The sequence below is a fragment of the Spinacia oleracea genome, chromosome 3, assembly GCF_020520425.1.
Source record: "Spinacia oleracea cultivar Varoflay chromosome 3, BTI_SOV_V1, whole genome shotgun sequence".
NCBI lineage: Eukaryota > Viridiplantae > Streptophyta > Magnoliopsida > Caryophyllales > Amaranthaceae > Spinacia > Spinacia oleracea.
Genome location: NC_079489.1, coordinates 76,318,853 through 76,341,143, shown reverse-complemented (window position 1 = coordinate 76,341,143; position 22,291 = coordinate 76,318,853). Strand labels below are relative to the sequence as shown.

At 36.3% G+C, this 22,291-nt stretch overlaps 1 protein-coding gene and 1 pseudogene across 3 annotated transcripts; one reads left to right on the top strand and one right to left on the bottom strand.

Moving 5' to 3' along the window:
- Positions 1-1,449: 1,449 nt before the first annotated feature.
- Positions 1,450-10,728, bottom strand: LOC110801194 (26S proteasome non-ATPase regulatory subunit 4 homolog). 3 transcript variants are annotated; one of them, XM_022006521.2, is made up of 11 exons: positions 10,514-10,672; positions 10,316-10,429; positions 10,095-10,200; positions 9,201-9,315; positions 8,914-9,123; positions 8,514-8,820; positions 6,520-6,643; positions 2,268-2,380; positions 2,034-2,102; positions 1,834-1,902; positions 1,450-1,737 (listed from the first exon to the last, which is right to left on the bottom strand). In XM_022006521.2, the coding sequence occupies exons 1-10, from the start codon at positions 10,523-10,525 to the stop codon at positions 1,861-1,863; spliced, it is 1,212 nt and encodes a 403-aa protein (XP_021862213.1). In that variant the 5' UTR covers positions 10,526-10,672; the 3' UTR covers positions 1,450-1,737; positions 1,834-1,860. The 3 variants fall into 3 exon arrangements, with proteins under 3 accessions (XP_021862213.1, XP_056696480.1, XP_056696481.1); XM_056840502.1 differs by having other exon boundaries at positions 1,450-1,902; positions 10,514-10,728; XM_056840503.1 differs by having other exon boundaries at positions 1,450-1,902; positions 10,523-10,678.
- On the top strand, positions 10,524-15,872 carry LOC110801211 (uncharacterized; annotated as a pseudogene).
- The last annotated feature ends 6,419 nt before the right edge of the window (positions 15,873-22,291 follow it).

The window sequence follows — 22,291 nt, the reverse complement described above, 5'->3', positions numbered from 1 at the left end:
AAATATAAAAAAGATAATCTTATTATTCTTATATTGGTTATATTTGTTATCAAATATAAAAAATATTTATAATTTTAAAAAATATTCTCTTTATACAAATTGAAATCTTTTTTATTTTAAGGAAAAGAGAATCAATTTTTTTTTTTCGAGGTAAAAGTTAACAAAATAATTATAGCATCAAGCATTTTTTTTTTTTTAATTTTTAAGGTATTAAAAAATAAAATAAAGGTAAACTACATGAAATTTAAGGAGCTTAAATTGAAACGTTATTCAACTCAATTTAAGTCAATTTCAAGACTTTATATTATACTAGTCGTTGGACCATGCGCTAGCGCGCACGATCCCCCAAGATTAAAATAAATGTTTTGTAGAATTGTTTCATAAAATGAAATTTACAAATTTAAGGTGAATGTTAAAAAAACAAAGCTAAAGCTCGATTTGCTTGTAATTGATAATATGAGATTATAAATACGTTTTATAAACATTCCACATGCCCACATGCAACATTAAGCTCTCCAAAATACAAACTTTTAGGAAAGACGGTCTGACGGTTAGACCACTTTTATGCACTTTCACTAATTAGTTAACCACTGAAACCAATTAGTTAAGCCTGAAATTCAATTACTTAAGCAACGAAACCAATTAGTTATAAAACAGAACCAATTACCACTGAACCAATTAGTTAAACAATGAAACTGATTAGTTAAGCAAGGAGATTAATTAATTAGTTAAGATTTTATGAGCTTTATTCATAATAAGTTTATTCAAAAATAATAACTATTCGACTCATAAACATAACTATTTGTCTTTATACCTTAACTATGTTGTTATTCAACTATTTATGATTTTATTACTTTTATTTATGTTTTACACTAATTTAGTTAGTATCAAAAAAGTGGTCTAACCGTTAGACAGTCTTACACAAAAAAATTTGCTCCAAAATCGTTATTCTAGCATTTCACAGAAACATTTAGCAACCGAAGATATGTAGGTAATTGCACTATTGGTTGAATAGTAATAAAAGTTCAAAGTTCTATAAGTGTTAGGATTTAAGGGTTTGACAAACCGCTCTGATCATTTAAGATTCCGGATATCACATTTTTTTTCCCCGGTGGTGTGTGGGAAGGTCATCTCCCTCTTTCGCTTTTTTATTCTTTTCCTGTTTACTCCGTATTTCTTTTGCAGCTTGTACATTTCTCCTTATTTCTTCATTTGATCTCGTGATACAAACATACATTATCGAGTGCCAGCCACATGGTTATTTTGCGATATGGTGCGAAACTCAACCTAGTCAAGATTGAGAGCCTGAGATACATTATACCCAACCTATCCCATGGGTTGCAGTTGAAATGGGTAGAAGCCAATAATATTAAATGGTGTTGTAGAAGGGTTAATTTCCAATTTCCCATTGAAGGTCAGAAAAAGGAAAAGAAATTATTGGATGATGAGTGAGGCAGCTAAAAAAACAATTCTATAGAAGGTCCAGAAGTTTGCATGCATCAGTTTGTAAAACCAATTCTCCAATTAAACTAGAAGAAAGAAAGGTCTTGACACCAATTGCATCAGTTTGGAGAAAAATATGAACTAAAACCCAGGGGGGTCTACTTTCATTTAACAATACATTAACAATGTAGAAATGAACATTGTCTCGGTGTGCAATAGAACAAGCATATGGGACTAAAAACTTCGTCTGAGACTCTTCATGCCGAAAGCTTTCAGGCCACAATGCAACATTCCCTTCTCGAGACAAAATTACAACGTCAGAACATATCAAAGCCATATACTATCAAAAGACCAATTCGATTGTAACATGCTAGGCAGCATTAAACAGACCTAGGAGTGGACAAACAGATTGCAACATTATTTCTCCTCCTCGCTTGGTGGCTTATCCTCATCCTTCTTCTGCAAATCCACATACCAGTCACAGATACGACGTTTAAATCGACAACCAGCCATCAGAATGGAAAATATCTAGGAGTAGTTTTGCATTGACAACGAGGCAATGATAATAAGGATTTAGTCAATTAGCTCACCTCAGACTGACTGTGCATGGAAGCCAGCAAATCCTTCACCGAGGGATCATTTGGGTCAACTCCGGGAAGCTGTCAAAAAAACAAAAGGTTTTATAAATAACTAATCACACCATATACCTAAGCTGGAAACAAATTCTTACTTAAAAAGGAGAAGTCTGATTCAAGAACTAGCAATATAAGATCGAACATAAACATTTTTCATATTCGCAAAAGGTGGAAGTTGGAGTTAAGTACCGAAGCAAGTATTGACGAAACAAAAGACTGGTCAGCCAATAATTTACTCATATCTGTCTGACTTGACTGACTTGTTGACTCTTTTGCACCTTCCTCCACAGAGAGCTGAAGAGCTGCATGCATAACGGGGGTTAACAAACAGAACGAACAAATATGATATCTTCAAGGAGGAAAATAAACTTTATAATGTTTCCGACTCTGAGCAACCATTTTAAGGGCAAAAAAAGGCAATGTCGAGTATTTCTATCCAGCATTATCAAAGGAAATAACCTCCTACGCGCCTGTTTGGGTGGATATTTTAAGGAAAAAGGAAATGGGAGTTACTCTCGATTCCTGGTTTATGTTTGTTTGGTTTTTTGAAATTCCCTAATGGCCTGTTTGTAATGAGAACATGGATTTCATTTGAAATTATGGATTTGGCCCAATTGGGTTGTTTGGAAAACTCCTAAATTTTGGAATTGGATTTGGAACAAATCCAAGCCATTAAAGAAATGCGTTCACTTTGATGAATTTGAAATTCAACCCCATATCCCGTCATTTCAATTCCTTCATCCTCTGTCTCTCATCTCTCCCTTTCTCTATTCACCAGACACATTGTTCTCTCTCCTCTCCCAAACACACTCAATCTCTCTCCTCCACCGCCTCAAACACCAATTCTCCATGGCCACCACCTTGACCACCGTTTATTAACTCACTGCCGACCGCCGTTTCCGAGATCCATCATCTTCGATCACATTCATCGCAACGAGACTAGGTCGTCCTCAATTGCGGCGTCAATCAGTTAGGACAATAATCCAAATCCTCTAGATACTGCAAATGGATACTGCATATGTTATCCATCCGGTTTATGCTCCCAACATCAAAACAGAATGTCCTGCTTTCCTTACTCCCTAATCTAAGTTTTTGGTTTCCTGAATGAATTATATATCCTTTTTCTCAATCAAATTAGATCTGGTATCAAAAAAGATATTTGATGTGGATCATTTATAGTTTTCTTAATTGTTATGGGAAGAAGATTACAACCACTAGGTTCTTTTTTTTTTTGCAGTTACTTTTCCAATTTCTAGATGCATATGACAATTTTATCAAATTGTAAACTAATTTATTAGGGAGAATTTGGGATTGTTGTCAATCTTTTTCAAGCACTGTTGTGGATTTAATTGTTCATACTTCCTATATAAGTTGAAATAAGCAGTTAAAAATATTAATGCAGAATTGAAATACCAATTAATTCCCTAACACTATGGTGGAATTGAAATTTTGGATTTCAAATTATTAGTGTTTGCCAAACAATTGATTTGGAATTCAATTTCAAAATTTGAAATTCCTCATTTGAAATCTCATAATTCAAATGAATTCCAAGTTACCAAACAAAACACTACCTAAGATCACTCGAAAAGCACTCTTACTTACTCCACTAGGATTTAAGTTCCAGGTAGAATTTTCGACACTTCGGCCCCAAATAAAGTTACCCTTACCATCTCCAATCTTCTCACAATGCCACCACCACATGCCCCCCTTCACATCCTCTCAACAATTTCCACTCACACAGCCTACCCCTCTCCGCATTGACAGCAACTACCCCACCCCTTCCACACTCAAAGACGTAATGGTGTAATCCCACCTGGCAGGTAGACAACTAGCTCTGTAACCCAAATCCACCAGCTGCCTAATTTACCCCAAAATTTTACAAAAAACAAAACAATGATTAGCTAAGCAGCGTTTCCTCCATGCCAACAGCAATTTTATCAAATTGTAAACTAATTTATTAGGGAGAATTTGACAATTTTGTTGTCAATCTTTTTCAAGCAATGTTGTGGATTTAATTGTTCATACTTCCTATATAAGTTGAAATAAGCAGTTAAAAATATTAATGCAGAATTGAAATACCAATTAATTCCCTAACACTATGGTGGAATGGAAATTTTGGATTTCAAATTATTAGTGTTTGCCAAACAATTGATTTGGAATTCAATTTCAAAATTTGAAATTCCTCATTTGAAATCTCATAATTCAAATGAATTCCAAGTTACCAAACAAAACACTACCTAAGATCACTCGAAAAGCACTCTTACTTACTCCACTAGGATTTAAGTTCCAGGTAGATTTTTTGACACTTCGGCCCCAAATAAAGTTACCCTTACCATCTCCAATCTTCCCACAATGCCACCACCACATGCCCCCCTTCACATCCTCTCAACAATTTCCACTCACACAGCCTACCCCTCTCCGCATTGACAGCAACTACCCCACCCCTTCCACACTCAAAGACGTAATGGTGTAATCCCACCTGGCAGGTAGACAACTAGCTCTGTAACCCAAATCCACCAGCTGCCTAATTTACCCCAAAATTTTACAAAAAACAAAACAATGATTAGCTAAGCAGCGTTTCCTCCATGCCAACAGCAACAGCAAGGGTAATGGTATGAATTCAGCTTATGGTGGTCGCTTGGTAGGGGCTGAGGAGCTCACTGGGGTAACAAAAATTGGAAACAGTGATACCTGGATCTTGAGATTTACGTAGTATGGAACATTCATATTGGAAATGCCAGTATTGATTAAAAGTGATGAGTTCAATGCAATATAGCCAAAGTTGGTGTTACTTATTGTAATTTTCTTTAAAAGGGTTCAAGGTCCACAATAGTTCCTTGAAATAAAAAGACCAAAAATGACTTGTTGACACGTCGATGTAAAAACTGCAGTGACCCACTCTAATAACCCTTACTCCCTAATAAAGGCTTGACCGTCATTCTTAAAAAAGTTCAGTTCACCTTCACTTGACAGAATTAGGATTTAGAATTTTGTACTAAAACCCTGGAGATGAGAAGCAGGTAACTTAACATTTAGGTGCATGGATGGTGCATGGACATTTTAAAATGTGAAAAGTTTCAGAATCACCAAAACTCAAGCTGCTGAATATTTTTGTGCTTCAGATACTCTCCAGAGAAAATACTCTCCATTTCACAAGAAGTGCAACACTTCATAATGCACGGAGTTTAAGAAACTTATTTGTTCTCATTATTTAAATACGGAAGTGGGTACTTGATATAATAAATAAAGATGGTGAAGTAATATTTTATTCACATAGAAAGTAGAGAAAGTAAAACAAAAGGTAATGGGGTAAGTGGGAGGAGAGAGAAATAGTAGAAGAAAATACCAACTGAAGTTGCCAAAAATGGGAGTGTTGCACTTATACTAAGGACTTGTTTGGTTGACATGGGAATTTAATTCCCATAGGAAGTTGAAATTCAAGGGAAATTAGTTCCCTTGTCAAATTCATGGGAATTTCTCCAACATGGAAATTAGAAATTCCCATGAACTTTGATGGACCAAGGGGAGGCTAGGTAATTTAATTCCCATGTTTTGTAGGAATTCAAACTTCCCATGAATTCCAACTTCCTCCCTTTTTACTTTTGTATGGCAACCAAACTAGCCAATCTATAAATTCCCATGAATTTTCACTTCCCCCAATTTTTGATGTCAACCAAACAACCCCTGAAAGTGTTGAAAAAGGCAAGTATGGCACTTATTCTGAAACGGAGGGAGTAATGATTTTGAACTTGAAGCAGTTACATACAACATTACAGCCCGTAACAAAATAATTCAATAACTACCATGAACAATCTCCCATTTATTTTCTAGACCCATTACTTTGAATTTATTTCCTCTATCTCCCTGCTCTCGCAAAAGGGGGTGTTAAGCACGAGGGATGGAAGGGGAATCATAATAATTTTTTCCATCATCCAAACATGAAAGAACAATAAGCTGTTTCTTATTTCCCTTTATCAATTCCTTTCATATTGATTGATTCTTTTCCTCAACCTTTTCTCCAAATTTCCCCTCCTTTCCCCTGTGATGAGCAAACTGCCCACAAGTTTTCCTCCAAAGTGTCTAAACAGACGAGAGTCAACTGTACAAATTTTGTAACACTACAAGTGACTTCTCTCTAAATAATTTCCCCTCAATACTCCCAAAACAAGAAGAAAAAATTACTCCTTCTTCAATTCTACATGATAAGAAGTTGATTAGAGCGAGTACAAGATATACATGGTTCACTTGGAAACCAGAAAATGAAACCCTAATTGTCTAATCTTCCTCAGGATGTGTCAGTTTATCTCTAATTTCATGGAACTGACACTGAATGTATAATATTGCCACAGTAACCGTGGAAGAACACTGTCCATGATGGGCTTGAAAAAGGTTATCCATCCTCAATAAGCGCAATCAAATAGAGAAAGAAAAAGAAACTAACCAAGTTGCAAGTCCTGATCATCTCCAGCTGCATCTGCCATATCTGTATCTTGCACGATTGTAGTGGACACAGGATCATCCATTGACATTGCCAGTGCTTGCTGCAGCAGGTCATTCTCATCATCCTGTAGATGTCATGCGTTAGCCATTTGCAAAAATAAATAGAAGACATGTTATAACAATTTATACTACTCTGTAACACATTGAAAAGTGTTCCTAAGAAAGTCCATCTTCCACGTGGCGCTCGCCTCCTTCAATTCGACATGCGTCATTCCATTTCACATCCTTAAATTTTAAAATTAAATATAAACAACATTCAAACCGTGACCTCCTGGTTGAACACTAATAACTTGTCCACTAGGCTATGTGATATCTTTTACAAAATATATAATAAATGATAATTAAATGAAGAAAATCATTCTAATAAAAATAGGAATCAATAATTATTATTTTGCAAAAGCATAATTATCATCATTCATGTAATGAACTGGCATCGGCCGGGGCGAAAGACTATTAACATACTACCTCCATTTCACAATACATGCATCGTATTCCTTTTTTTTGGATATTTCACAATACATACATCGTTTCCTTTTTTAGTAATTTTTTTCACGTGAACTGACACAATTACCCGTACTTATTCCACTAACTCCTTAACAAATCAGTCTTGTAATTCACCATCTAGCCCCTCGTTAATCCCTAAAAGTAAAATACCCACTCTAGATTCTACTTCTAACCATTTCCCCGCTCATTTAATCATTTTGACTCTTTCTCTCTCATCATTCAGTTACTCATGTTCTTAATGTTCTTGAAATTATGGGTGCTTCTACTAAAATCTTCTCTCCTTTCTTGAACTCTCTCTTTAGATCTCATCACCATTTACTCCACTTTTGCGAATCGCAAAAGAAAAAAAAAAAAGCCTTGCTTTCATTTCAGCTGTACAGATTTACTACAATGAATTTCAATTTGCTTCATTGTTGTTCTTGCAAATCATGAAGAACCCTAATTTTCTGGTTCCTGTTCTTCGAGTTTTCTTCTGTTCTTTAATTGTCATCGAGTTAAATTATAATTGGAAAGCACAAAGACCGGTTAGATCTGGTTTTGCTACTTGCTACTTCTACTCGGCACGTACTTGATGCGAGATAAGCTGCCCATGATTTTGTTGCCTTCTACTGCAACACTGATACCTTCAGAATCAAATTTTGATGTGTTCAATTAAAACCAACTTTGTTGTGCTTGTGATGTTTTAAAACTGGTTCTCATATTTTTTTTGACATTTCAGATTTCCGTATTATTGAAGTTGCAGAATATTATTGCTAACAAAACAATTCAAGTTTAATTAATAACTGAAGATCAATAATGAAAAGTTAACTCTAATCAGCAAAAAATAAAAAGGTCACAATTTTCCAGCAGCCTAAAAGCGGACAAATTAATTATCCAATTGTACTGGAGTACTTAAATTACAAGTAAAATGTGTGAAATGAAATTAATCCCTTTTTTTGTTAAAGGGCACGGTTAAAAAAGGGAGCACATGGGGTACTTTCCTCTAATCACATGCGCAAAGTTGTCCAATTACAACTATTTACCCACTTTATTGGTTAATGTGCAAATAGAAACGATGCATGTATTGTGAAATGGAGGTAGTATCAAAATAAGATATGTTGGAGACACATAAAATCAGTTTCAAACAAAAGCCAAGGGTAAGTTCTGTGAAATCTCTTGCACTTGAAAGTTCCTCTCATAGTGCATGTGCCACCCTTTACTGCTTTTATGAGTTAAGTCTCATATTTCACAGGCATCATGCATTAGTTCAGTTGACTAAGTCAATGTATCATCTAAGAAACCAATAAAACCTCCAATCATGAATTTATCCTTTCAAAGTAGGGATGAGTTAACTTCAAACAGAAGGAAAAGCAACAGCAAAACTTTATACCAAAAAAATAAAAGAATAAAGACATAGACTAAGTCTAAGCCAATGCAACAACATCCACATACCTCTGTCATGTCATTTTTCTTATCAGCTCCCGAAATTGCAGCATTGCTACTTTCCCCCATAGTTGCATCTTGGGAGCTTTGTTCCCCTCCTTTTTCCTGTCCAGTTGCTTCTTCTGCAGCCCTTTTTGCAGCTGCTTCTTGCCTTGCTCTCTCTTCTTCCATAGAAACTCTAAGAGCAAGAGCCAACTCAGGATCCAAATTGGGATCCACACCAAAATCATATCCAGAAACACCACCAGCTGCAGCCGCAGCAGCAGCAGCAGCAAAACCACTTCCTCCTTCCCCATCTCCGGTAAATATTGGAGTGCTGTCAAAGACACATTCATGAATCAGAGAATATTCAATAACCTACACAAGTGACACCTCTCTCTCTCTCTCTCTCTCTTCATTAATCACAAACCTTATCAGCACATCAGACAGGGCAATGCCACCTGGAGGCACATGGACAATATGGCTGGTTTCATTGTTATTTACTGCAGCAACTAAGGCCTCAAGTTTCTCCGACTTGCCTTCCTCGTCTTCTCCAAAATCAACAACATCAAGTGCCACGCTGTTCTTCTTTAACTTCCTCCCAATCATCTCCAATACTTTTTTGTCATAATTGACAGGACTGCTCAAACATAAAAGGATTAATAAGATGTAAACTAGAACGTCAAGACAATGAAATGTATCAACAAGAATAACAACCTTCCTGCAAATACTATGATCCTTTGTTGCTGTTTTTTGTTTTGTCGATGTTTAAGAGCCAATTGGGCCACCTGAATTCCAGCCGCCAAGTTCATTTCACCACCTATATCCAACCCTGGAACCAGAGAATAGCAATTATTTCAGCAAGCTTCTACAAAGAGGAGCGGAGGATTACAAAAGAAACACAACCCTGGCATTCCCCCCATTGTCCTACTAGTAATCAATCTAGTTTTCCAAAAGATGTTTGGAACTTCGGATGCTTAAAAAATAATCTCCTTTTTAACTGATGCGGTATAGAGTCTACGGACCAAGACACATCAAGAAAGAAACCAGGAGCTGGCTTTTTTAGGTTTTCCCAAGACATACATTATCATCAAGAACGGCGATTAAGGGAACCCGATTATATCATCACTTCTCACTCTATAAACAATCTCAGTTCATTACTTGTTGTTGATAAAACTCCGTGCAGTCAGTTACCTTGTACCCAGTTTCAAGGATCAACATCAAACCCTTCTTCCCCGCGTCATATGACAAGAGCTTGACAATGACAGTCTTTCGAACGATGAGGAAAAGTATGCATCGACATTAAAGTCTACTTACTCTATCCAACAGCCAATACTTCTATCTAAACGACAGGCATTGTTAATAGCCGAATAATCATAGCTACACAGATAAACAGAAACCAAATGCCATCACACCCATCAATTTCTTCCAACCCGAAAATTTACCTAACTAGACGCGCTGTGATAATTCTTAAATTGGCGAAGTTAGATAATATGCTACAAAAATTAAATAAGATATATGCGTTCTGACTAGCATATTCACACATATCAATCCAGTGAAATGTATAACCAAGCATTTATCTTAATTACAGAGGAATCAGTCGAAACTAACCGTGCATACAAGCCAATATCTTTCCAAGATCACTGGTGGGAGTGACCAAAACACGAACACCTTTTCCAGCCATGGTCAGAATTCCCACAGTATTCTCCGGATTAGACTGCAAGGAATCATATTGATTAGTACCAAATCGATAAAATCAACTCCAAATATAACAAATTACATCCCGAAATCGTAAATTAGGGTTTTCGAGCAGAGAGGAGAGAGAAAGAAACCTGAGTTTTAGCGCCGCAGATGAGATTAACAGCGTCGGAAAGAGCTTGAAATCTGTTGGGCGAGTAATCGCCATTTCGCATCCACTCCGAATTATCGATGCAGATCATAGTCGCCTGAAATTCCAATCAAAAGAAAATTAGTAATTTGGAAACCCTAATTTGGAACTCCTTCGAGTTGAAATTGAGAAGTAGGGAAACCTCGAGCACCATGGTGGAGATGAGGAGAAACAATTCGCAAATGAGGAGATCGAAGACGGGGATTTTCAGTAGGGAAGAAAGGTGAGGAGTCTTCGAGATGAACAATAACAACACGAACTGGGTATTTTACTTGTGCAGGAGGAAAGGATTTATAGGGAGAACATTATTCTCGTATTAACCATTTTCTTGTAATTTCAATTTTCAAATCTAACCTTAGGCTCCGTTTGGTAGGGCGTAAAACGTTTTCATTGTAAAATGATTTTCCATGAAAAACATTTTTCAAGGGAAAACACAATTCCAAACTAGTTTTCCTTTGTTTGGTAACTTGAATGAAAATGGGAGAAAATTGTGAAGATTGAGGGAAAAAAAGGAGAGGGAGGTAAGGAGGAAAGAAGGAAAAGTGGTTTCCCTTCCTTTCAAATGGAAAAGTATTTTCCACATTTGAGGGAGTCGTGAAAATTGTTTTACATCCCTTACCCAACCAAACAACGTAAAATGATTGAAAAGGAAAAAATCGTTTTCCGTAAAAATGTTTTACGCCCTACCCAACGGAGCCTTAGTGAAAGCAACACCATCAAAAAAATAAAAACAAAAAAACCATCAAGTTTGGAACAGTAAAATGACGTCCCCACCCCTCAATTCCTTCTTTGAATTTTCTTTAAAATAGTGAAATATCAGTCTTACCCTTACTCCCTTTCTTTGCCACGTTTGAGTTCCTTTCTTTTCCATCTTTGATATGTTCTTCCTTCTCCTCCTCAATATTCATATTTTCTCTCCACAAAACTCAAATCCTCTCTCCACAAAACTCAAATCTCAGAAAAAATGTTGTTTGATCGAACAAACTCATCAAGACAATCTGCTTCATCATCAACCTCGACTTCATCCAGAAGCTGGACGACCACCAAAGTACTCGCAATCGAATGCATTCGAGGCGCTTCCAAAGCCGACGAATGGAGCGGCTGATTACTCCAAACCGGCGACATCATCGAGGAGATTTAAATTGGCGAGCTTGTTCTTTGATCGTCGTTCAAGGATATACATGTACAGGGGGTTGTGTTTATATATGAATATAGTAAAACATAAATACACATAGAGAAAGAGAGAGGGGAAAACAGAATGAGACCTCTGATTGGGGACATGGGAATGAGACAACAGTAAAAACCAATCCCGCATGTTTCCTTAGGCTTTACAACCTCCCCCATCTTGCTTGGAGAAAACTCTAGAGTTGACTGCAAGCGGGCGAAGAAGAAGAGTCGATCACCTTTCATCATTCTTTCTCTATTTTCTTGGTGAAATCTCATGCCAATTCAGGTAATTTTTTGAAAAAAAGTTTCTTATTCTTTTTTCATGAACTTTAATTGTTCTGTTTTTTTTTTTTTTTTGTGAATCTTAAATGTAAAGATTGATTATGTTTATTAAATTAAGAACTTGGTGAAATGGGTATTCTTTATTCTTGCATTTCGTGTTCTTAATTGATAGGTTTCATATGTTTAATTTGGAAATGTTAGGAAATTTGATTAGAATTGTAATTAAATTATTGAATGATTTTGTGGTTTTTGAGTGAATTGGGTGAATTTGTTTAAAATCTCCCAAATTGTTACATTTTTAGTGTGGAATTGAGGTCAATTGTAAAAGAAGAGTTTTAATATAAGTTATATTTTTCAAAATAGCTTGTCTACTATATGCATGGACAGTAGCCCAGTATGTTTTTTAGTTCGATGTAGATCCGATGCATGCACAGGACGCCTGTTTTTATCATTGGTATCATGTTAAACACTTTATATATGATTTCATTTTTGTGTTTGTGTAGGGTGCCGAATGCAAAACCTGAAAGGGAAGCAACCGACATTGATATATATATGGAATGCAAGGGATTCCACCTGATGTTTTGGCTGCTCGTTACGGGGAACAAGGTATTGTCTTCTATTTTTGCTTGCCTTTGTTTTTCTCTAGAAAGTGTGTGAAAACTACAACTAGATACCCAGATCTTGTATTTGCCAAAAGTGAGCATATGTACAAGTACCAAAAGTGAGCATATGTACAAGTTGTAAAATGCACAAGTATACTTCATATCATTGACACTTTCTGAATGTGTTAAAGTAGGCATCTTGACAGTCTTCACTTAAATATGATACTTAGAAGATTCTATAAAATAATGTTGTTTTATTTAATTAATGTTCATCCTTATGGAATTGCAAGATCTTGTAGCTAAAACATTACTTGTAAGAGTAGTCGCGGCGGTAAGTTTGTCTAACTTGTAAGTCACCCAATCAAACAGCTCATTGTGTTTGATTGTATCAGCTGTGAACTTGCAGGAGTGTAGTCCCTATTGTATTGATAACGAGTGGAGTGTGTTTGGCATATGAGAGAGGAAGGGAGTGATATTGCTTGGCAAGAACTGCCTATTATTTTATTCCCATAAGAACATGATCATAGAAGTTTTAGTAAGCATTACGACACGAAGTTCGGTGAAGGCCACTGGAATCTTGCAATCTTTCCTATCAAATAGGGCCACTCATGTCTTGTAACTAAATCCTAAATGGTCAAAAATAGTGTTACTTTATACTGAAAATAGGAACCAAGTAATCAATGACCTTAGTAAATAGAAACTAGGAAGATGAAATGAATTGCAACATTGGGTAGATATTGTGAGTGTTGTGTGTTTGACAAGTATGCCGGTCAACACAATTATGCATAGTAAAATAGAGATAAAGAAAATTATATGTGTTAGGTTATGAATAATACAATAATATAATTCATGCGGAAAAACCATAAAGCCAGAATCCAAATTAATTGCCACATAGTCAATTAGCATAATTTAGGTTACATATAATGTGATGCGTGCCTTCCCTAGCTGCTCCCAAACCGCACAAGAACAAGTCTTTAGAGCCCCAAATGTTGCCCCTCCGTGGAAAGTCCACAGCACGTTCGCATCCGCCTTAGGTTCAACCAACTAGGATTTTACTTAAGGTTTTATGTATTCGGGTTAGGCTATTATGTTTTCCCTTGAACACAATGTAAGTAAACACTAGTAGAAAAAGTGCTATTAGTAACCCCCCATTAGTAACTTGTTGAGATAAGTTTAGTTACAAAAACACTATTAGTAACTGGCATTTAAATATGTCATTATAAATAATAGCCAAAAAATCCATTAGCCACATTAGTAGTAATGGGCTTCAAAATAGCCAGTTACTAAATTGTTTATTCGTAACTAACCCTTATTATGCCAGTTATAAAGACTAATTTAAATTCGACTAGGACTTTTTAATGGTAACTACTATAAATAAAGTTGGTTACTAATTAACATAAATAATAATCAAAATTGGAACTCAGACTAAATAATAATAACTACTATAAATAAAGTCGTTACTAATTAATTAAATTACCTAAACTAATACCTCCCATTAAACGCACGAAACTCATACGGAGAAGGAATTAGTTATTCATTACTTTGCAAAAAAACAAAAAAAAAACTTCTCTGGTTCTCTTATGTTTCTCCATTACCCGCCCCTACTTCTCTTTTGTTTCTCCATTACCCCCAAGGCCATGCTCTTCTCTTCACCGCTATGACGCCATCAACACCATCGAAATTCTTGTAACTTACAGGCGTCAATGGCCCACTGACACAAGTACAACAACTCTTCCTTTCTTTAAACCCTAGATCTATTTATTGCCCCAATTTTAGTTGTTTTTACATAAATTCGCAATTTTTTAATTTCTTGTTAAATTGAAATTGTGAACTTTGATTGTTAATGTTATATTGAAATTGTAAACTTTGAAATTTATTGCTATTTTCGGGTTTGGTTCGGTTGGGGTATAGAAAGGATGTCAGAGAAATTCTTGAATAGGGGTTTAACATGATTTCTTGGATTGTTTGACACCAAATTCTAGACTGTTATCGACCTTTTCACGTTCCATGATAGATTTATACAACATTAAATTATATGCAAAAAGTATTGGTTTCTGTTATTATTAATATCAAAAGGAAAATCTCCTGATGTAACCCGTAGTTATAGCCTGAAAGATGCCACATTTTCACCCCTTCTCGTTGTACCTCCCAACTTTGAAATAACTTGTCAAATTGGGCGGAGCGTTTAGTTACTTGTAACTTTACGATTTAAAAAGTGAATAGATTAAAAGCACTGAAGGAAAGAAAATGAAAAATAATCATGGACGTCTAGAGAAGCTACATGAATAGGGCTTGGGGCTTATTATTTACGGATTTTTCATGAAATACCCCTCAATTTTCACGAAATTACCAAATGCCCCTCGACTTTCAGAAATTCACCAAATGCCCCTCACCTTTAATATAATACCCAAACTACCCTTACACTTAACGGACGTTAAGTCGCCGTTAGTTGTCTTTTACTGTTTTGCGCTTATTTTTCTTTTTGGGCCCTTACCCCTCACCCAGCCTCTTCCTTCTTCCTCACAGTTAAAAAAAACGCGACTCTCAAACTTCTTCTCTCTCTCTCCCCTGTTCTTCAACATTCAACCGCCATACCTGCAATTATCAATCACTCAAAAAGCTTCAAAATTTTGGTAGGGATTGTATTGGTGAAGTTATGTCCTGGGTTTTCAACCTCCATTGATTTCTCAGAAAGGGATTTTTGGCGAACTTCCTACTCCTAATCCCAAAAGGGTTGTTCAATTTTGCCCTCTTGTTCCAAACCCAACTTCCAATGTTGACGATGATGAAGAGGACGAAGAAGACAAAGAGGAGAGAGAGAGAGAAAGAGGCAACGACAATTGGGTCAAGATGTTTCTGTTAAATCCCTCCTTTCAAGGATGCCAACACCGAAAAACTCCGGGCTCGGCGCGTTGCCGCCTTCGCTGGGGTCGCGGCGTCGATCAATTGTCGAAACCGAGGGACCAGCATCGGCCCCTGTAAACTCCGAGATTAATAGGGTGGATAATGAAGTGGGTTTTGGATCTGATGTTGGTAGTAATCAGTAGAATTTGGTGGGGGAGTCTAATTATGAAGTGGATCAAATTCAAGGGTATGTTAATTATGATGCTTATGGAGGAAGTTCAAGTGGGTATGAGGGATGATTGCAACAATTGGTACAATGTTGCTTCATCTAGGGAAATGGCTTCGACGGCGGCGATGAGAGGGGCGGAAGGCGTTGCTAGTTTGGGTGGGAGGAGGAGAAAGGATCAGCCACCTACGGAAATTATTGAGGTGAAGCAAGATGAATTGATGAAGAATGTTCCAAAGGAGGATAAATCTAAGTTAACTGGATTAGCATTTGGACCTTCTTATCAGGCATATTACTTGAGATTTTACAATTTTATTGTCATATATTGTTGTATGATATCTTCTGTTTATTCCCATGGTGTATTGTGTTTATTGGGTTGAAATTTGATTGCTTAGGGAGTCATTGACTTTACATGTTTTGGGGTGCTACAGGAACTATGAGTCTTTTTTGTGTGTTTTGTTGTGTTGATTGCTTTTACCCGAACCATATCTTCATATGGGCCGTGGGTACCTTTGAACCTTTTTGGAGAGCTTGTTCAATAATCATGGAGTTGCAAAGATGTTGTCATGGTTATGAGCTATTCAATGTTGCACCGGTTATCGGTTATCAATATGATGATGTTATACAACCTTTATGCTTAGTGCTTAGTGTATAGCAAAGACGAAAGATACTTGCTTCGCATTTTCTGAATTCTTACTTGTTACACGGTAAGTTCAAGATTTGTTGGCCACTCTCAGAGGCGTTACTTTGGGTTATGCCGAAACTTAATATATTGGAGTGGTGTCGGTCTGGAAATTTTCTAGTGTCTTGTGCCACAGGTTAGGACCCATTTACTGTTGCTAGCTAAATTTTAGAGGAACATTAGTTTAGTTATCATATTGATGCTTACTTCTTTCCTTTTCTCTTAGGTCGGTCAAGGTAATGTCTTCTTGGAAATATTTAGATGCCTTGTGTAGTGTGTTGTAGGTTGGGACTTGAGACTAATTTTCGATTGATTGTAGATTGTAGAGGAAATAGAAATAATAATTATAGTTAACTTTAGGGGTATTTGGTGAAATAAGTTACAATATAGGGGCATTTGGTGAATTAGAAAGTAGGCTAACGGAGGACTAACGGCGCGTCATTATTAAGGGTAGTTTGGGTATTATATTAAAGGTGAGGGGCATTTGGTGAATTTCTGAAAGTCGAGGGGCATTTGGTGAATTTCGTGAAAATTGAGGGGTATTTCATGAAAAATCCGTATTATTTATGAAGGAAATAATGCCCTTGGTCCAAGTATGCATTCAATGCTAAGTCTAATAAATGCGGTTCAATATTAATTAATTATGCATGTTAATAATTCAGTGAGATCAAGTGAGCTGAATGCCTAGCTAGAGGCCGCTTCAGTTCGAGTGGAATTAATAATATTAATCCACAACTTACTCTTGACTGAACCCGTAGGGTCACACAAATAGTACGTGAACGGATCAAGTTTTAAGTGAATTAAATACTCCATTTATGAATATTCAGAATCGACGGATCTCGGTTCCAGTGGGAGCTGAAATCGTCAAAAGGCAAAATATGAATACTCCGGAAACAATGATATTGCCGGAAACGGAAATATGGATCGTAACGGAAATATAGATATTATCCAAGTCGTGGATGTTGCCGGAAACAGAAACATGGTACGTATCGGAAAATATTATTGGAAATGGAAATATTGCCGGAATCGAAAATATTGCCGGAAACGGATTGTCGAAATCGGAAATAAATTATGGAATCGGAAATATTAAATATTTGTTCGAATCGGAAATAAATTCCGGAGTCGAAAATATTAAAAACTTGTTCGAATCGGAAATGAATTTCGGAATCGGAAAACGAATCGGAAGCGCGACGTACGAAATGATCGTCGGACGAGCTTGCTAGACGCAAGGCCCAGCACGAAGCCAGGCCCGCGCCTAGCGAAGCCCGCACGCACAGCAGCAACGAGCAAGGCAGGCCCAGCCGAGCAACAAGCAAGGCAGGCCCAGCCGAGCAAGCAAGCAAGCAAGGCCAGCAGCAGCGCAAAAAGCTGGGCCGCGTGCTGCCAGCGCTGCTTGGGCTGAGCCGCGCACAGCGCCCCTCGTGGGCTGCGTGTGTGTGTGCTTGTGCAATGCTATGAATCCTTGGTCGTTTAGGATTGCTCGATTAATTATTTTCCTAATTCCACAAGAATTAAATGTTTGATTAAACACTAAATTCTAATGGATTAATTTAACTAGAATTCTAATCGAATTAGTAAATTGAATCCTAGTGGAAATCTAAGTCCGATATTTCCTCCCTATAAATAGGTGATTCATAATCACAATTTATACATCACAATTAATAAGTATTCATATAGTTTAAGTTTAAACTAACTTAATAATTTGCCAAAATAATTAAGCTTTCGAATAACAAAAAACCTTAGATAATATTCTAGTTAATTGAATCTAAGGCAGGTCCGAACGTGCTGTGGACTATCTACGGAGGGGCGACATTTGGAGTCCTAAACTTGTTCTTGTTCGGTTCGGGACCAGCTAGGGAAGGCACGCGTCACATGTATGTATCCTAAATTATGCTAATTGACTATGTGGCAATTAATTTGGATTCCTGACTTTATGGTTTTTCCGCATGAAATATATGTTTTATATTTGTCATAACCTAACAGTGGTATCACGAGCCTCTAATTAATTCCATAATCAATTATAGTTAACATGGTTAAATTTTATAAATTTGCAATAAATTAAAGGGATGATTAATTTCGTTGTATGTAATTAATTGCAAATTCGTGCGATTATTTAATTATATGTTCGCAGGATTTTCGGCAGTTTAGTCAATAATGGTCGGAATCGTATAATTTTATAGTGAATTTCGCATGTAAACGACGTTTTAAAATTTTGACTAAAATCAAAGATTTGATGCCAAACCCAGAATTCCCAAATTCGAAGCCTAACTATGACTTTTTGGAGGTTTTAATTTTTCGAACGCAAAATTTATAATTTTTATGATGTTAAATTAAATATTTGCGAATCTTCTATGTAAATCTTGAATCTATGATTGACCTACTGTATATGTTTAACAATTTTAAAGCCTAAACTTGTTAATTATACAACCTAAAGAATTTGATTTGATTTTCATAATTAATTAGCAATTTAATAAGGATCCTATGATTAAAAACCACCATAAAATTTGTTAAAATTGAAAAGTCTTAAAATTTTATGACCTAGATTTGAATCCATGAAAATAAAAGTAATCGGAAATTAATTTGAATTATAAATTTTTGATTTTTCGCCTAAATTTATGATATTAATATGAGTTATTAATTTGTCAATAAATTTAAATTATAAAAGTTTTGATTTTTATGAAAATCGTTCACGAATCTTGCACGCACGAAGCAATGGAAGCTAAGTGTTACCCTTAAGGGGTGTTGCATAGTGCGGGCATGCGACGACGAGCAAGGGAACTCGTCGCCCATGCGGTACGATGCAACGAGCAAGTCATGGCACACGCACGCGGGGGCTGCCCTGATGTGTGGTGTGTGCTGTGTGCACGTGGGTGAGAGGCGAGACGAAGGCAACAAGCACCCGAGGCCGCGCATGTGGGCAGTGAGCGCTGGCTCGCCCAGCGAGCGTTGAAAACGATTTGCCCGTTGGTTCGTTGGTTCGTTTTAATTTTTCGGTTGAAAACGATTTTAATTAAATTTAATTTCGTAATTTAATTTTTTCTCGGAATTTAATTTTGAATAATTTAATTATTATAAATTTATTTATACTAATTATTTTACTAAAATTAAAACCTTGATAAAATACAAATTAATTAATTTTAATCAACTGAAAATAAATTAAAGGATTTAAATAATATTTTATATGAGCTTAAATTTTAATTAAATTTGTAAGTTTCCGGTTGGACTAGGAAATACAATTTTATGTTTAAAATTTGTAAACCATGTAAATTTCTTGGTTTTTAGTGGGAGCTTTTACTCATTAAACTCTTGATTAGGTCTACATTCCTTTAAGGTCAAAACAACTCGATTAGAATTAATAAGGATTGAATAATTTGTAGATTATTGGAAGCCTTGATTAATTGCAGCAAATATTTATGTGATGCATAATATGTTCTACTAACTTGCTATGTGGGCCATCATAGATAAATGAATGGGTGAATGGTATATTGTAAATGTACTGTTTTGCAGGTTATGGAAAGTGACTAGTATGGCCCAAATAGGATAGAAATATGGTCTGCGAACCATTAATTTGAATGTAAAATTGGTCTAATGCACCAACGTTTTTAATTTAAATATGGTCCGTGTACCATCAAATAGTTGTAATTAGTTTCAATTATAGCTTCTCCTTTTTGAAGAAAATGGCGCCTCCCATGGTGAAATTCAAGACGGAGTTTTCAATCCATTTTCAAGACGGAGTTTGAAGTTGAAGCTTCAAGATGAAGTCGGGCCATACTAGATCACATTTATATCTTATCCATGCTTTAAGTTATTTATTGCTTTAAATATGTCTTAATTATGCATGAGATTGTGGTTTGATTATGTTGCATGATTAAGGATTTTAGTTCACTTAAAATCTAACCAACATAGTAAGAGCCTTAAGTTCCAAACTTTAAAAATTGAGTTAAATGGTGCCATGCCGAAATAACACTTACTTGGATAACCTTTACATCAATCTTAGTAATAGTTTTCCGCCAAAGCGAGGTGTTACTTATTGATCCTAAAGGGGTAAGGTACACAAATAATTGTGAGTACATGTTAGTTTTGGTGAAACTCAACGATATAAGTAAGAAGTCCTTTTATGTCGTGGCAAATAAGATAGGTTTACCTAATAAGTCCTTAGACGTACCTATCAACCAAGAGTAGTTTCTAGACTATTAGCAAAGAATGTGCTTACCTAAAATATTTTAGAATTGAGTCTAAATAGATAATGTGCTTAATTTTTCAATGATTTAAGGGTCTTGGAATCATTTTATTCACACCTGCCGGAACACATAACTTAAATAAAATGCTTAATAAATATTCAATTATGCATGAATGCTAGAATTTAAGTTTATTAAGAGAAACTGTGAATGGTTATTTATTTGTTTATTCTTTTCAATTGTAGTTTTAACTATGGCAAACAACAATTCATTCAACATCCGATCAATTCTCGAAAAGGAGAAGTTGAGCGGGAAAAACTTCCTTGACTTGCAAAGGAACTTGCAAATAGTTCTTATGTAGGAAGAAAAGCAGTATGTCCTGGAAGAGGCGATGCCCGAAGCCGCAGGCGACGGGATCACTCAGGCAACCCTCAATCGTTGGATTGATGCCAACACGGATGTAAAATGTCTAATGATTGCAACCATGAGTGCAGATCTACAGTAAACGTTCATCAACTCAGATGCTTTCACGATCATCAGTGAGTTAAAGAACATGTTCCAAGATCTGGCTCGAGTCGAAAGATTCGAGACTCATAGGGAAATTCTTGAGACCAAGCTTAAGAAAGGCGAGCCCGTAAGTCCACATGTTCTCAAAATGATTGGACTCATTGAGAATATGAGTCGGCTGGATCAACAACTCTCTCAGGAAATGGATGTAGAAACCATCCTCCATTCTCTTCATAGCGGGTATGATCTGTTCAAGCTAAACTACAGTATGAATAGTCTGGACAAGACATTCACTGAGCTTCACGGTATGCTGAAGACCGCTGAAAAGACGCTCAAAAGTGATAAGCAAGCTGTGCTTATGGTGCGTGGGGGCAAGTTCAAGAAATCTGGTAAGAAGAGGAATGCTAAGAAAGGTGGCAAGAAGGCCAGCCCAACTAAGCAAGCTGGGGGCACCAAGTCTGAAAAGAAGAAGATGAGCCAACCCACTTCTGAATCTGAATGCTTCTACTGCAAGAAGAAGGGCATTGGAAGAGAGATTACTTGAAGCTTAAGGAAGATCAGAAGAACGGAACAGTCGTTCCATCTTCAGGTATTTTCATTATAGATTGTATACTTGCTAATTCAACTTCTTGGGTATTAGATACAGGTTGTGGCTCACACTTATGTTCCAATTCACGGGGACTAAGTTGAAGTAGGAGATTAAGGAAGGGTGAAGTCGACCTACGAGTGGGAAATGGAGCACGGATTGCTGCATTAGCTGTAGGAACTTATTATGTGTCGTTGCCTTATGGGCTAGTTTTGGAACAGGAAGAATGTTTCCATATTCCAAGTCTTACTAAAAAGATCATTTCTGTTTCTTGCTTAGATGCTAAGGGATTTTCCTTTTTAATAAAAGACAATAGTTGCTCGTTTTATTTTAAAGAGATGTTTTATGGATCTGCTAGATTAGTCAATGGAATTTATTTACTAGATCACGACAAAAAAGTTTATAACATAAATGCCAAAAAGGCCAAAAAGAATGATTCGGATCTCACCTATCTGTGGCATTGTCGATTAGGCCATATTAACATAAAGCGCATATAAAGACTTCAAAAGGAAGGAATTCTAGAACCATTTGACTTAGAGGATTATGGTAAGTGCGAATCATATTTACTTGGCAAAATGACAAAGCAACCTTTCTCTAAAGTTGGAGAAAGAGCAACTGAACTATTTGGTTTAATCCATACAGATGTATGTGGACCAATGAGTACAAATGCTAGAGGTGGTTTCAGCTACTTTATCACTTTCACTGATGACTTCAGTAGATATGGTTATGTCTACCCAATGAAGCATAAGTCTGAATCCTTTGACAAATTCAAGGAATTTTAGAGTGAAGTAGAGAATCAGTTAGGCAAGAAGATTAAGGCACTGCATTCTGATAGAGGTGGTGAAT